This window comes from Pelobates fuscus, chromosome 6, assembly GCF_036172605.1.
Source record: "Pelobates fuscus isolate aPelFus1 chromosome 6, aPelFus1.pri, whole genome shotgun sequence".
NCBI lineage: Eukaryota > Metazoa > Chordata > Amphibia > Anura > Pelobatidae > Pelobates > Pelobates fuscus.
The window spans coordinates 4,030,667-4,047,291 of NC_086322.1; the positions used below are offsets into that span (position 1 = coordinate 4,030,667).

Below are 16,625 nucleotides of genomic sequence, written 5' to 3' on the forward strand. Positions count from 1 at the left end.
TTACACTTTTTATTTATTTTCAATGTGCCCCTTATTTGTGGTGTGGAGTTAGATAGACATAAGATCTTGATTTAATATTGTTGAATAAACTTTAACATATTAAAATGCTGGCTACACGTGATCAGTTAACCCTGTAATTATTCATCTCAAAGTTTCTATAACCATCTTCTTACCAGGTGGCAGGAGTCGGAGTTTCTGTCTCGATGCCGACTAACCATGCACTCAATGTACTTACTCTGCGTGAAGCATGACCATCATACATCATGGAGTAGGTTATATTCCCACCCAACCTTCCCCTGGAAATATCTAAAACCACCAATATTTGTATTAGATCTGATTCGATCTCTAGGGAAGAAGCTAGCTGGACCCAACCTTAGCCCTTCTAGTAACGGATTGATGGGCACCCCGACTGGGTACCTCCGTTGATGGATGCTCCTAGCGCTTCCTGAGGGCTCCAAGCACTCTAGCAGAAACCACAACCACCGAACTGGAGAAGCATACGAATGCTCTCAAACATATGAATGCTGTAAACCGCTGAACAGGAAAAGCATACAATCAGCTTACACTCCTGGCAATCAGCATACAATCCAATTCCCCCAATAACGAGACGACACTTCGTTTTGAGGGTCAAGCAGAACTGACTGTACTGGCACATACAGACTCTTTTATTCACAATCCACAAACATAGTACTGCCCACAGGGTTTTGAAATACAACCAATCAATCCGTACAATACACACAGATACTCCCACACAAAATCCTCCCCTCTGCCTGTGATATAATTACTGAACACAATGGGTAATATAATTATCACAGGCAGGAAAATACAGTTTTTACAAAATATTAATAACTTCCAAAATATACATGCCATTCACATAAAACATTTTCAGAATCAGCATGCTTGAAATATACACATACTCAAAAGTCAGGGCAATCGGTTCAGGGGTTAAAAAGTTAAGGGAAAGTCTTATTTGACCGACCGCAAGCACATTTTCAAAACAGTTCCAGAGAATCAGGCTGTGCGGTCGGTCTATTTCCCATGTTAAAGTCAGTTCAAACGCACGAACGACAACCATTCGAATTGTCGAACTGTCGAATGAACTGTCGAACGGCGTTCGAACTGTCGAATGCATTGAAGTCTGGAGAAGGTAAAACTTCAGCTGAATTAAAGATGGCCGCCGCCACGTGTTCGTTTGTACAAACGGCGGCCCCCCAGTGGTCGGCAATTTACCTACAGCAGGCTCCCAGCCTGGGATGTAAATTGCCTGCACACTTCCACTTCTGGGTGGTCCGCCTCTGTGGTACTTGGTTCAGTAAGCCCCATTTACTGAACCAAGTGGGAGAAAGCCAGGAACACAGTATATTAACAGTCTGGGGACACTGGGGACAAAGACTTAAAGGGGCATTGTCCCAAATAAGTCTGGGGACACCGTCTTAAAGGGGCATTGTTCCCAAAAGTCACAGTATGTCCCCAGATGGTTCTTAAAGGGCCAGCAGCAGCATAATAAAATACAATATGCCCAAAGGGCCAAATCTCCCAGAGGCCATAGTCAACAGGCAGGATGAGGGCAAACAGGCTTCTCCAATGCCCAGTGGCGAGGTTGGTTTCGCCACAATATTGTTTAACCCCTTAAGGACACATGACATGTGTGACATGTCATGATTCCCTTTTATTCCAGAAGTTTGGTCCTTAAGGGGTTAAAGTAATGTTATGCTTGCATGTGAATCCTCTGAATGTCCAATATGTATTTTATTTAATAAGAATATTTGTAACGAGTTTGGTTGCTTATTCATTTGTTTGTTGGTGCCCACTGATTCACTTTCATGTTGCTCTGCAACACTGTGTTTACCACGGGACACAGCCATCATCAGGAGAAATATACACATATAAAGCAGGATGCATTTTCAGAATTCGGCAGGGTGTTACCATTCCCGTTGTATCAATGCAGTACATTGGCCACATGAAGCCAGTTGAGACAGCATCGGAACCCATGGAACTTAGAATGAAACTAGCCAACATTCTACATACTGTATAAACACACACTGCTGAGGCTCAGGATACACAATGTGATTTAATTCTCTATTATATACTATACAAGTGACTGGTTATATATTAGTGTTACTAGATTCTGTGCTTAAATATCACATCCCACAAGAGGTGTTTCTTCCCTCTTTAGACTTGTTTTTTGTTTGACATGAACCTAATTTATTTCCACAAGACAAAGCACCTAGCATTTCCAGTCCCTGGAACACAATATTATGTATGGGCCAACCTCTACTGGGTCCAAATCCTCCTGCCCAATATTGTGACTCAACCTTCTTGATTCTTGGCTACTTATCCTAAGAAGATATGGAATTCTTAGTTACCATCCCACGCAGTTGTTGTATTCTTCGTTATCCACCCTGTGTATATGGGGTATACTTAGTCACCCATGCCATGCTGATTTGGTATTCTTAGTTACCATCCCACGTAGTTGTTGTATTCTCCGTTATCCACCCTGTGTATATGGGGTATCCTTAGTCACCCATGCCATGTTGATTGGGTATTCTTAGTAACCATTCCACATAGATGTTGTATTCTTTGTTATCCGCCCCATGTAGGTGTCATATTTTTCGTTAGCCATCCAATGTAGATGTCGTGCTTGTCATTACCCACCATGTGTAGATAGGGCATCATTAGTCACCAATACCGTGTAGTTTTGGTATTCCTAGTTCACCCTCCAGTGTTGATGTCCAAGTCTTACACAATGCATTAATTTGCTACAAGCAAGCTTTTCACAGATTTCAGCAGAGAACATTCTGCTGGAGGTGTCCATGGCTCATTTGCTGCCCCCCATTTATGTGTCTTGTAGATTTCCTTGTGGTGAGGGTTATCTGTTCGGTGTGGCATTACATTCCTTTTGCAATCAGTTACATTTTTCCAGTAATTCATAGTCTATGCAAATACTGTCTTTACTCCATTTTGTAAGTTGCAGGACCATATGTATAATACTCTTATTAGTGGTAGGTCATCTCTTAAGTAGGCCCCGAAATGTTATTTGAGTGGTTGTGGTATTCATGAATTTCCTTCCAACAGCAGTGAAGACACAAGAGCATGGTTAATCTCTGAAAGATGTGCTGTTGGTCAACTAAGTGGCTAAATCCTCTTATTTTTCCTCACCAGTGCATTTATTTTAGAATGTGTCACACTTGGGTTTCAGATCCAAAAGAAGTCACACGTGTAGAAATCTGTGGCAAGAAGAAGTGAGATTATTATGTTATAAATTGCCTATGACTTGCCAGACATTTAGACATGGTGTTTGGAAGGTAGGTTGCAAAGCAGAAATGAGCTTTTTGGACAAAAGGAAATTTTAAAATGATATATAGAATTATGTGAAGGTATATGGACAAATGGCATGAAGGTATTGGAGGAAATATAGGATAAGAAACATATAACTACAAATTCTTCCCCATTGTGTGATCACACCATCAGCTGGATTTGGCCAAGCACCATGGTTTTGGTTTTGACTCCGTAATACTCACGCTCATTGTACGGTTTGATTAAATGTGATGCTCACAAAGTGCGTAAGAGCGACAGGCCATGAAGAAACACTATTACATTTTCAACATTTTGTCCAGAACCTGATTTTTTTTTAAAATAAATATGTTTATGGCTCAAGTGATACAATTCAAATTATTATGTGCTAAATACCAGAACCGTGATAGTATATTAAAGATCCAGTCAAAGGGCGCCCTCCCTTTCTTTAGGTGCTCAATATCAGAGCTTTCAAAACCAACAAATGAACAACGTACTTTATCTTCAAGTCAATTACATTGGCAACAGCCAGGTGAGAAATACAGACTGTTTTTGGATGGTGGGCTGGGGGCTTATCCCTGTTTTAAAGGAGCCCAAACTAATAAATGAGTGATCATGTAAATAATAATTTTGATTAGCTGCTCAGATACCTGACTGAGCATGCCTTCAAGGTGAAGTGCGTTTTGGATAAACCCTTTTTACTAATTCAGAAATTGGGTGGGGTGCTGTATCATATGTTTATGTCTTAGAGATAGAGATACATTTTAAAGCAGAGACATCTAGACACCATGTTGAGTTATTCATGCTGTTTGTTTTGATGACGAGTTGGATATAGAATGGAATTAAGAGCTTTCGTGCTATGGTGTTTGGTTGATGGGGATGATATTCAGTAGACCAGGAGATTGTTTTCACTGCAAAGTGATTTTCATTAACAGATTAAATGATAAGTGACAATACATGGAAAAACATCTAATATGATTGCAGTGGGACACCGCCTCTAAGGACCATGCCCACTGACTATATGTTTGCCTTTTGTATTTTGTGTTCCCAATGTTTATTCCATTTTGTTTGCCCCCTTTTCGTCTATTTGCCTGTCCGTATACCCCTGTTTGTTTCATGAAATAACCGATTAAAACTACCGAATGGACGGCCACCCGGGAGAGAAATGTGCTGCTTGTTAACCTCTTGGCCCCAATTAGAACATTGTGGTTAACCGCAGACACCTCTCCATTCTAATCGTATTCAGGGTGGTCGTCGTTCGTATGCCGACCATGAGGCGGTGGCCATTTTACACCATGCGAAAGACCAGCGGTGTTCGGCGCAGATTCTATGGAACTAAAAACGGATACTCTTTCTGCCGAACACCGCTGAAATCACCGACCGCCCTTCTCAGTCGAGTTGGTGTATATCGGATTGCAGACATGTCTTGGTGTATATCGGATTGCAGACATGTCTTGGTGTATATCGGATTGCGGACATGTCTTGGTGTATATCAGATTGCGGACATGTCTTGGTGTATATCAGATTGCGGACATGTCTTGGTGTATATCAGATTGCGGACATGTCTTGGTGTATATCAGATTACTGACATGTCTTGGTGTATATCAGATTGCGGACATGTCTTGGTGTATATCGGATTGCGGACATGTCTTGGTGTATATCGGATTGCGGACATGTCTTGGTGTATATCGGATTGCGGACATGTCTTGGTGTATATCAGATTGTGGACATGTCTTGGTGTATATCGGATTGCGGACATGTCTTGGTGTATATCGGATTGCAGACATGTCTTGGTGTATATCGGATTGCGGACATGTCTTGGTGTATATCGGATTGCGGACATGTCTTGGTGTATATCAGATTGCGGGCATGTCTTGGTGTATATCGGATTGTAGACATGTCTTGGTGTATATCAGATTATGGACATGTCTTGGTGTATATCAGATTGCGGGCATGTCTTGGTGTATATCGGATTGCAGACATGTCTTGGTGTATATCAGATTATGGACATGTCTTGGTGTATATCAGATTGCGGACATGTCTTGATGTATATCTGATAGAGTACAGGTCTCGTTGCAGATATGTATCTGATGAAGGACAGCTTTCAGTGTATATGTGATCGGTTATATGAATCTGTATCAGTATATCTGACAGTGGGACATAAATGCTCGATATGGACATGGACTCACTGGTGTGATGGCGGAGGAAGTGACGGTAAAGTGTGTGACGGTGGAGGGAGTGACAGCTGAGGTGTGAAGGCGGAATGTGTGACGTTGGAGTGAGTGATAGCGGGTTTGACGGCAAAGGGAGTGATGGCGGAGGGAGTGACAGCAGAGGGAGTCACACCGGGGTGGTGACAGCGCAGGGTGTGACGGCGGAGGGTGTGCTGGCAGAGGGAGTGACGACAGAATGTGTGACGGTGGGGGGAATGACAGCTGAGGTGTGACAGCGGAATGTGTGACGTTGGAGCGAGTGATAGCGGGTTTGACAACAAAGGGAGTGATGGCGGAGGGAATGATGGCGGGGGGGATGTGAGGGCGGAATGTGTGACGGAGGAGGGTGTAACAGCGGAGGGAGTGATGGCAGCACACAGAGCGGGAAGCAGATGCTAATGGCTGATAATTGAAGAATGGATGATAATTATTCATACTCACCAGATCAGCAGTCAAGAGCCGAACTAGCACACGGATTTTCCACCTGGATGAAGAAAGTGAGAAAGAGCCTGAATATACATTTTTATATACTAAAGATAATCCACGTTTAATAATGATATAATCTCTGTCTACTTGTGAAATATCACCCATTTAATATTGGCATTAACACTGTCTAGTGAGATAATCCATGTTTACTAGTGAGATAATCCATGTTTACTAGTGAGATAATCAATGTTTACTAGTGAGATAATCCATGTTTACTAGTGAGATAATCCATGTTTATTACTGAGGTAATCCATGTTTACTAGTGAGGTAATCCATGTTTACTAGTGAGGTAATCCATGTTTACTAGTGAGATAATCCATGTTTACTAGTGAGGTAATCCATGTTTACTAGTGAGATAATCAATGTTTACTAGTGAGGTAATCCATGTTTACTAGTGAGATAATCCATGTTTATTAGTGAGATTATCCATGTTTACTAGTGAGGTAATCCATGTTTACTAGTGAGATAATCATGTTTACTAGTGAGGTAATCCATGTTTACTAGTGAGATAATCCATGTTTACTAGTGAGATAATCAATGTTTACTAGTGAGGTAATCCATGTTTACTAGTGAGATAATTCAGTTTACTAGTGAGATAATCCATGTTTACTAGTGAGGTAATCCATGTCTATTAGTGAGGTAATCCATGTTTACTAGTGAGATAATCCATGTTTACTAGTGAGGTAATCCATGTTTATTAGTGAGATAATCAATGTTTACTAGTGAGATAATCCATGTTTATTAGTGAGATTATCCATGTTTACTAGTGAGGTAATCCATGTTTATTAGTGAGGTAATCCATGTTTACTAGTGAGGTAATCCATGTTTATTAGTGAGATAATCGATGTTTACTAGTGAGATAATCCATGTTTACTAGTGAGGTAATCCATGTTTACTAGTGAGATAATCCATGTTTACTAGTGAGATAATCCATGTTTATTAGTGAGGTAATCAATGTTTACTAGTGAGATAATCCATGTTTACTAGTGGGATAATCCATGGTTATTAGTGAGATTATCCATGTTTACTAGTGAGGTAATCCATGTTTATTAGTGAGGTAATCAATGTTTACTAGTGGTATAATCCATGTTTACTAGTGAGATAATCCATGTTTACTAGTGAGGTAATCCATGTTTACTAGTGAGGTAATCCATGTTTATTAGTGAGATAATCCATGTTTACTAGTGAGGTAATCCATGTTTATTAGTGAGGTAATCCATGTTTATTAGTAAGATAATCCATGTTTACTAGTGAGGTAATCCATGTTTATTAGTGAGATAATCCATGTTTACTAGTGAGGTAATCCATGTTTATTAGTGAGGTAATCCATGTTTATTAGTGAGATAATCCATGTTTACTATTGAGGTAATCCATGTTTATTAGTGAGGTAATCCATGTTTACTAGTGAGGTAATCCATGTTTACTAGTGAGATTATCCATGTTTACTAGTGAGATAATCCATGTTTACTAGTGAGGTAATCCATGTTTACTAGAGAGATAATCCATGTTTACTAGTGAGGTAATCCATGTTTATTAGTGAGATAGCCCATGTTTACTAGTGAGGTAATCCATGTTTACTAGTGAGGTAACCCATGTTTACTAGTGAGGTAACCCATGTTTATTAGTGAGATAACCCGTGTTTATTAGTGAAATAATCCGTGTTTACTAGTGAGGTAACCCATGTTTACTAGTGAGGTAATCCATGTTTATTAGTGAGATAACCCATGTTCATTAGTGAGATAATCCATGTTTACTAGTGAAGTAACCCATGTTTACTAGTGAGGTAATCCATGTTTATTAGTGAGATAACCCATGTTTATTAGTGAGATAACCCATGTTTATTAATGAGGTAATCCATGTTTATTAGTGAGGTAACCCATGTTTACTAGTGAGGTAACCCATGTTTACTAGTGAGGTAATCCATGTTTATTAGTGAGATAATCCATGTTTATTAGTGAGATAACCCATGTTTACTAGTGAGGTAACCCATGTTTACTAGTGAGGTAATCCATGTTTATTAGTGAGGTAATCAATGTTTACTAGTCAGGTAATCCATGTTTACTAGTGAGGTAACCCATGTTTACTAGTGAGGTAATCCATGTTTATTAGTGAGATAATCCATGTTTATTAGTGAGAAAACCCATCTTTACTAGTGAGGTAACCCATGTTTATTAGTCAGGTAATCCATGTTTATTAGTGAGATAACCCATGTTTATTAGTGAGATAACCCATGTTTATTAGTGAGATAACCCGTGATTTATTAGTGAGATAATCCATGTTTACTAGTGAGGTAACCCATGTCTACTAGTGAGGTAATCCATGTCTATTAGTGAGATAATCCATTGTGACGAAGTGCCTTTCGCCACTTTGTCCTGGAGAGGCCTGCTTGCCTGCCTCCTCCCCTGTGACTATGGTCCTGGACTGTATTGCACTTTAAAACACTATATTCGGGCATATGGATTTGTATGAGGCTGACTCTAGCCCTTTAACTATGCTGTTGATCTGGACTGCTAATATAACCGAACAGCCGGGGGATTTATACGAATATATTGCATGGGAATACCATTACTGGAGAATGCAGCCGTTCGTATGATTTCATACGAATTCTTTGTGCTCTGAATAGGTGGCCGCCATTTCGGGACTTTACACGTGTTCGCGGCCATCTTGCGCACGAACAGCGGGGTTTGCCTGTGAACGCATGGAACGCAAACAGGCGAACACCGCTGAGTCCTCCAGACCTCCATAAATTCGTACTGAAACTACCGAACGTCCCACCGTTCGGTAGTTATACTTAATCGTCTATGAGGATTTCAGCGATCACGGAGATGCGAATGGATGGCAAGAATTTCGTATCTTTTGTTCATACGAACGGAGACCGACCGCAAGGCCAAAACGTATGGAACTATTTTCGGCTAGTTGGTCTGTGCGGTCGGTCAAAACTTTGGAACTCTGTATCTCCCGAACCATTCATCCGAATGGGCTGAATTTTGGATATATTGTTCCCCTGAATGAGAGCTATCGATACCGGATTTAAAGCTGTACCCTCTGTTTTTGGGGTACATCCAGAACTTGGGTAAAATATTGTACGTTATAATTATGTTACGTGTTTATCTGAGGGGAGGAGACGTGGGGGTGTTACCATGTATGTGATTGGTTAATTTCATCCTCCCCCTGGGAGTGTCCTGTGTGTACCTTTTTCTAATAAAAAGCAGGCTGGGTGTTCCAGTCCTCAGTTCTTCTTGACCCTTCAAAACGTAGCCTTGCCTCGTTATTGGAGGGAATTGCTGTATCACACTGGGGATTGCTATGCTCTGCATATTCCCCTGAGCTTAATCACTTAGCTCTTTTAAGAGCTTGTTCCTGTTACGCTCTCCTGGAGGAGAGGTCTTCCCCACACGGTCCTGGAGGACAGAAGCCGATCCAGGGTGGAAGGAAGACGGCGCGGCTCCAGTTAAGCTACGGCGGTTGTGGAGCCTGCGGTGGTTGTGGTGTCGTCTGCAGTGCTTGGAGTCCTCTGAGAGCGCTAGGAGCATCCATCAACGGAGGGTACTCGGTCGGAGTACACGGAGCTCCGTTACATCCATGTTTATTAGTGAGATAACCCATGTTTACTAGTGAGGTAACCCATGTTTACTAGTGAGGTAACCCATGTTTACTAGTGAGGTAATCCATGTTTATTAGTGAGGTAATCCATGTTAACTAGTGAGGTAACCCATGTTTACTAGTGAGGTAATCCATGTTTATTAGTGAGATAACCCATGTTTATTAGTGAGGTAACCCATGTTTATTAGTGAGGTAACCCATGTTTACTAGTGAGGTAATCCATGTTTATTAGTGAGGTAATCAATGTTTACTAGTGAGGTAATCCATGTTTACTAGTGAGGTAACCCATGTTTACTAGTGAGGTAATCCATGTTTACTAGTGAGGTAACCCATGTTTACTAGTGAGGTAATCCATGTTTATTAGTGAGATAACCCGTGTTTATTAGTGAGATAACCCATGTTTACTAGTGAGGTAATCCATGTTTACTAGTGAGGTAATCCATGTTTATTAGTGAGGTAATCCATGTTTACTAGTGAGATAATCCATGTTTACTAGTGAGATAATCCATGTTTACTAGTGAGGTAATCCATGTTTACTAGTGAGATAATCCATGTTTACTAGTGAGGTAATCCATGTTTACTAGAGGTTACAATGCCTGTGCAGTGAGTTAAATGTAACCACTCCACAATAAAAAATATTCACAACATTCTCCTCTCTGTTGTCCTTATATCCTCAATCAGCAAAATGAGCAACTACCTACCGGCAAACTGGAATCTACTACCTCTTCACTGTTCACATGAAAAGACTTCAACAGGGGAAGGGGTTCCTTTAAATCTAGAAGCAAGGAAAAGAGTATACACATCATGTACACGCAACATACAAAAAAATAGTGTTTATATACATATATGAACATCATATGCTTTAACTATAACAACATAGCACCTCGTTATTACCCCTCATTCTATAACTGTACCTATCACTGGTCTATTACAGGACCCCTCATTCTATAACTGTACCCATCACTGCTCTATTACAGGACCCCTCATCCTATAACTGTACCTATCACTGGTCTATTACAGGACCCCTCATCCTATAACTGTACCTATCACTGGTCTATTACAGGACCCCTCATCCTATAACTGTACCTATCACTGGTCTATTACAGGACCCCTCGCCCTATAACTGTACCTATCACTGGTCTATTACAGGACCCCTCACCCTATAACTGTACCTATCACTGGTCTATTACAGGACCCCTCACCCTATAACTGTACCTATCACTGGTCTATTACAGGACCCCTCACTCTATAACTGTACCTATCACTGGTCTATTACAGGACCCCTCATTCTATAACTGTACCTATCACTGGTCTATTACAGGACCCCTCATTCTATAACTGTACCCATCACTGCTCTATTACAGGACCCCTCACCCTATAACTGTACCTATCACTGGTCTATTACAGGACCCTCACCCTATAACTGTACCTATCGCTGGTGTATTACAGGACCCCTCACCCTATATCTGTACCTATCACTGGTCTATTACAGGACCCCTCACCCTATAACTGTACCTATCACTGGTCTATTACAGGACCCCTCATCCTATAACTGTACCTATCACTGGTCTATTACAGGACCCCTCATCCTATAACTGTACCTATCACAGCTCTATTACAGGACCCCTCACCCTATAACTGTACCTATCGCTGGTCTATTACAGGACCCCTCATCCTATAACTGTACCTATCACAGCTCTATTACAGGACCCCTCACCCTATAACTGTACCTATCGCTGGTCTATTACAGGACCCCTCACCCTATAACTGTACCTATCGCTGGTCTATTACAGGACCCCTCACCCTATAACTGTACCTATCACTGGTCTATTACAGGACCCCTCACCCTATAACTGTACCTATCACTGGTCTATTAGAGGACCCCTCACCCTATAACTGTACCTATCACTGGTCTATTACAGGACTCCTCACCTTATAACTGTACCTATCACTGCTCTATTACAGGACCCCTCACCCTATAACTGTACCTATCACTGCTCTATTACAGGACCCCTCACCCTATAACTGTACCTATCACTGGTCTATTACAGGACCCCTCACACTATAACTGTACCTATCACTGGTCTATTACAGGACCCCTCACCCTATAACTGTACCTATCACTGGTCTATTACAGGACCCCTCATCCTATAACTGTACCTATCACTGGTCTATTACAGGACCCCTCATCCTATAACTGTACCTATCACAGCTCTATTACAGGACCCCTCACCCTATAACTGTACCTATCGCTGGTCTATTACAGGACCCCTCATCCTATAACTGTACCTATCACAGCTCTATTACAGGACCCCTCACCCTATAACTGTACCTATCGCTGGTCTATTACAGGACCCCTCACCCTATAACTGTACCTATCGCTGGTCTATTACAGGACCCCTCACCCTATAACTGTACCTATCACTGGTCTATTACAGGACCCCTCACCCTATAACTGTACCTATAACTGGTCTATTAGAGGACCCCTCACCCTATAACTGTACCTATCACTGGTCTAATACAGGACCCCTTACCCTATAACTGTATCTATCACTGCTCTATTACAGGACCCCTCAGCCTATAACTGTACCTATCAATGCTCTATTACAGGACCCCTCACCCTATAACTGTACTTATCACTGCTCTATTACAGGACCCCTCAGCGTATAACTGCACCTATCACTGGTCTATTAAAGGACACCTCATCCTATAACTGTACCTATTGCTGGTCTATTACAGGACCCTCAACCTATAACTGTACCTATCACTGGTCTAATACAGGACTCCTCACCCTATAACTGTACCTATTAGTGCTCTATTACAGCACCCCTCACTCTATAACTGTACCTATCGCTGCTCTATTACAGCACCCCTTACCCTATAACTGTATCTATCACTGGTCTATTACAGGACCCCTCATCCTATAACTGTACCTATCACTGGTCTAATACAGAACCCCTCACCCTATAACTGTACCCATCACTGGTCTATTACAGGACCCCTCACCCTATAACTGTACCTATCACTGGTCTATTACAGGACCCCTCACACTATAACTGTATCTATCACTGGTCTATTACAGAACCCTCACCCTATAACTGTACCTATCACTGGTCTATTACAGGACTCCTCACCCTATAACTGTATCTATCACTGGTCTATTACAGGACCCCTCACCCTATAACTGTACCTATCACTGGTCTATTACAGGACCCCTCACCCTATAACTGTACCCATCACTGCTCTATTACAGCACCCCTCACTCTATAACTGTACCTATAACTGCTCTATTACAGCACTCCTCACCCTATAACTGTATCTATCACTGGTCTATTACAGGACTCCTCACCCTATAACTGTATCTATCACTGCTCTATTACAGGACCCCTCACCCTTTAACTGTACCTATCACTGGTCTATTACAGGACCCCTCACCCTATAACTGTACCTATCACTGCTCTATTACAGGACCCTCACCCTATAACTGTACCTATCACTGCTCTATTACAGGACCCCTCACCCTATAACTGTACCTATCACTGCTCTATTACAGGACCCTCACCCTATAACTGTACCTATCACTGCTCTATTACAGGACCTCTCACGCTATAACTGTACCTATCACTGGTCTATTACAGGACCCCTCACCCTATAACTGTACCCATCACTGCTCTATTACAGGACACCTCACCCCATAACTGTACCTATCACTGGTCTATTACAGGACCCCTCACCCTATAACTGTACCTATCACTGGTCTATTACAGGACCCCTCACTCTATAACTGTACATATCACTGCTCTATTACAGGACCCCTCACCCTATAACTGTACCTATCACTGGTCTAATACAGGACCCCTCACCCTATAACTGTACCTATCACTGCTCTATTACAGGACCCCTCACTCTATAACTGTACATATCACTGCTCTATTACAGGACCCCTCACGCTATAACTGTACCTATCACTGGTCTATTACAGGACCCCTCATCCTATAACTGTACCTATCACTGGTCTATTACAGGACCCCTCACCCTATAACTGTACCTATCGCTGGTCTATTGCAGGACCCCTCACCCTATAACTGTACCTATCACTGGTCTAATACAGGACCCCTTACCCTATAACTGTATCTATCACTGCTCTATTACAGGACCCCTCAGCCTATAACTGTACCTATCACTGCTCTATTACAGGACCCCTCACCCTATAACTGTACTTATCACTGCTCTATTACAGGACCCCTCAGCCTATAACTGCACCTATCACTGGTCTATTACAGGACCCCTCATCCTATAACTGTACCTATTGCTGGTCTATTACAGGACCCTCAACCTATAACTGTACCTATCACTGGTCTAATACAGGACTCCTCACCCTATAACTGTACCTATAAGTGCTCTATTACAGCACCCCTCACTCTATAACTGTACCTATCGCTGCTCTATTACAGCACCCCTTACCCTATAACTGTATCTATCACTGGTCTATTACAGGACCCCTCATCCTATAACTGTACCTATCACTGGTCTAATACAGAACCCCTCACCCTATAACTGTACCCATCACTGGTCTATTACAGGACCCCTCACCCTATAACTGTACCTATCACTGGTCTATTACAGGACCCCTCACCCTATAACTGTATCTATCACTGGTCTATTACAGGACTCCTCACCCTATAACTGTATCTATCACTGGTCTATTACAGGACCCCTCACCCTATAACTGTACCTATCACTGGTCTATTACAGGACCCCTCACCCTATAACTGTACCCATCACTGCTCTATTACAGGACACCTCACCCCATAACTGTACCTATCACTGGTCTATTACAGGACCCCTCACCCTATAACTGTACCCATCACTGCTCTATTACAGCACCCCTCACTCTATAACTGTACCTATCACTGGTCTATTACAGGACCCCTCACCCTATAACTGTATCTATCACTGGTCTATTACAGGACCCCTCACCCTATAACTGTATCTATCACTGCTCTATTACAGGACCCCTCACCCTATAACTGTACCTATCGCTGCTCTATTACAGCACTCCTCACCCTATAACTGTACCTATCACTGGTCTATTACAGGACCCCTCACCCTATAACTGTACCTATCGCTGCTCTATTACAGCACTCCTCACCCTATAACTGTATCTATCACTGGTCTATTACAGGACTCCTCACCCTATAACTGTATCTATCACTGCTCTATTACAGGACCCCTCACCCTTTAACTGTACCTATCACTGGTCTATTACAGGACCCCTCAGCCTATAACTGTACCTATCACTGCTCTATTACAGGACCCTCACCCTATAACTGTACCTATCACTGCTCTATTACAGGACCTCTCACGCTATAACTGTACCTATCACTGGTCTATTACAGGACCCCTCACCCTATAACTGTACCTATCACTGGTCTATTACAGGACCCCTCACTCTATAACTGTACATATCACTGCTCTATTACAGGACCCCTCACCCTATAACTGTACCTATCACTGGTCTAATACAGGACCCTTCACCCTATAACTGTACCTATCACTGCTCTATTACAGGACCCCTCACTCTATAACTGTACATATCACTGCTCTATTACAGGACCCCTCACGCTATAACTGTACCTATCACTGGTCTATTACAGGACCCCTCATCCTATAACTGTACCTATCACTGGTCTATTATAGGACCCCTCATCCTATAACTGTACCTATCACTGGTCTATTACAGGACCCCTCATCCTATAACTGTACCTATCACTGGTCTATTATAGGACCCCTCACCCTATAACTGTATCTATCACTGGTCTATTACAGGACCCCTCACCCTATAACTGTACCTATCACTGGTCTAATACAGGACCCCTCACTCTATAACTGTACCTATCACTGCTCTATTACAGGACCCCTCACCCTATAACTGTATCTATCACTGGTCTATTACAGGACCCCTCACCCTATAACTGTACCTATCACTGGTCTATTACAGGACCCCTCACTCTATAACTGTACATATCACTGGTCTATTACAGGACCCCTCACCCTATAACTGTATCTATCACTGGTCTATTACAGGACCCCTCACCCTATAACTGTACCTATCACTGGTCTATTACAGGACCCCTCACCCTATAACTGTACCTATAGCTGATCTATTACAGGACCCCTCACCCTATAACTGTACCTATCACTGGTCTATTACAGGACCCCTCACCCTATAACTGTATCTATCACTGGTCTATTACAGGACCCCTCACCCTATAACTGTACCTATCACTGGTCTATTACAGGACCCCTCACCCTATAACTGTACCTATCACTGGTCTATTACAGGACCCTTAACCCTATAACTGTACCTATCACTGCTCTATTACAGGACCCCTCACCCTATAACTGTACCTATCACTGCTCTATTACAGGACCCCTCACCCTATAACTGTACCTATCACTGCTCTATTACAGGACCCCTCACCCTATAACTCTACCTATCACTGCTCTATTACAGGACCCCTCATCCTATAACTGTACCTATCACTGCTCTATTACAAGACCCCTCACCCTATAACTGTACCTATCACTGCTCTATTACAGGACCCCTCACCCTATAACTCTACCTATCACTGCTCTATTACAGGACCCCTCATCCTATAACTGTACCTATCACTGGTCTATTACGGGACCCCTCACCCTATAACTGTACCTATCACTGGTCTATTACGGGACCCCTCACCCTATAACTGTACCTATCACTGGTCTATTACAGGACCCTCAACCTATAACTGTACCTATCACTGCTCTATTACAGGACCCCTCACCCTATTACTGTACCTATCACTGCTCTATTACAGGACCCCTCACCCTATAACTGTACCTATCACTGCTCTATTACAGGACCCCTCACCCTATAACTGTACCTATAACTGCTCTATTACAGGACCCCTCACCCTATAACTGTACCTATCACTGCTCTATTACAGGACCCCTCACCCTATAACTGTACCTATCACTGCTCTATTA

The 16,625-nt window shown here is 42.3% G+C and overlaps 1 protein-coding gene across 1 annotated transcript in view; it reads right to left on the reverse strand.

The window, feature by feature from the left end:
• Nucleotides 1-2,052: 2,052 nt before the first annotated feature.
• The window catches only part of LOC134615249 (mucin-2-like), a 215,439-nt gene continuing 200,866 nt past the window's right edge, over nt 2,053-16,625 (reverse strand). Inside the window, exons 12-14 of the mRNA XM_063459735.1 lie at nt 10,298-10,371; nt 5,949-5,991; nt 2,053-3,227 (exon numbers count right to left, since the gene is read on the reverse strand). Of these exons, the coding sequence (XP_063315805.1) occupies nt 5,953-5,991; nt 10,298-10,371 (113 nt within the window). The 3' untranslated portion in view covers nt 2,053-3,227; nt 5,949-5,952. The remainder of the gene's footprint in view (nt 3,228-5,948; nt 5,992-10,297; nt 10,372-16,625) is intronic.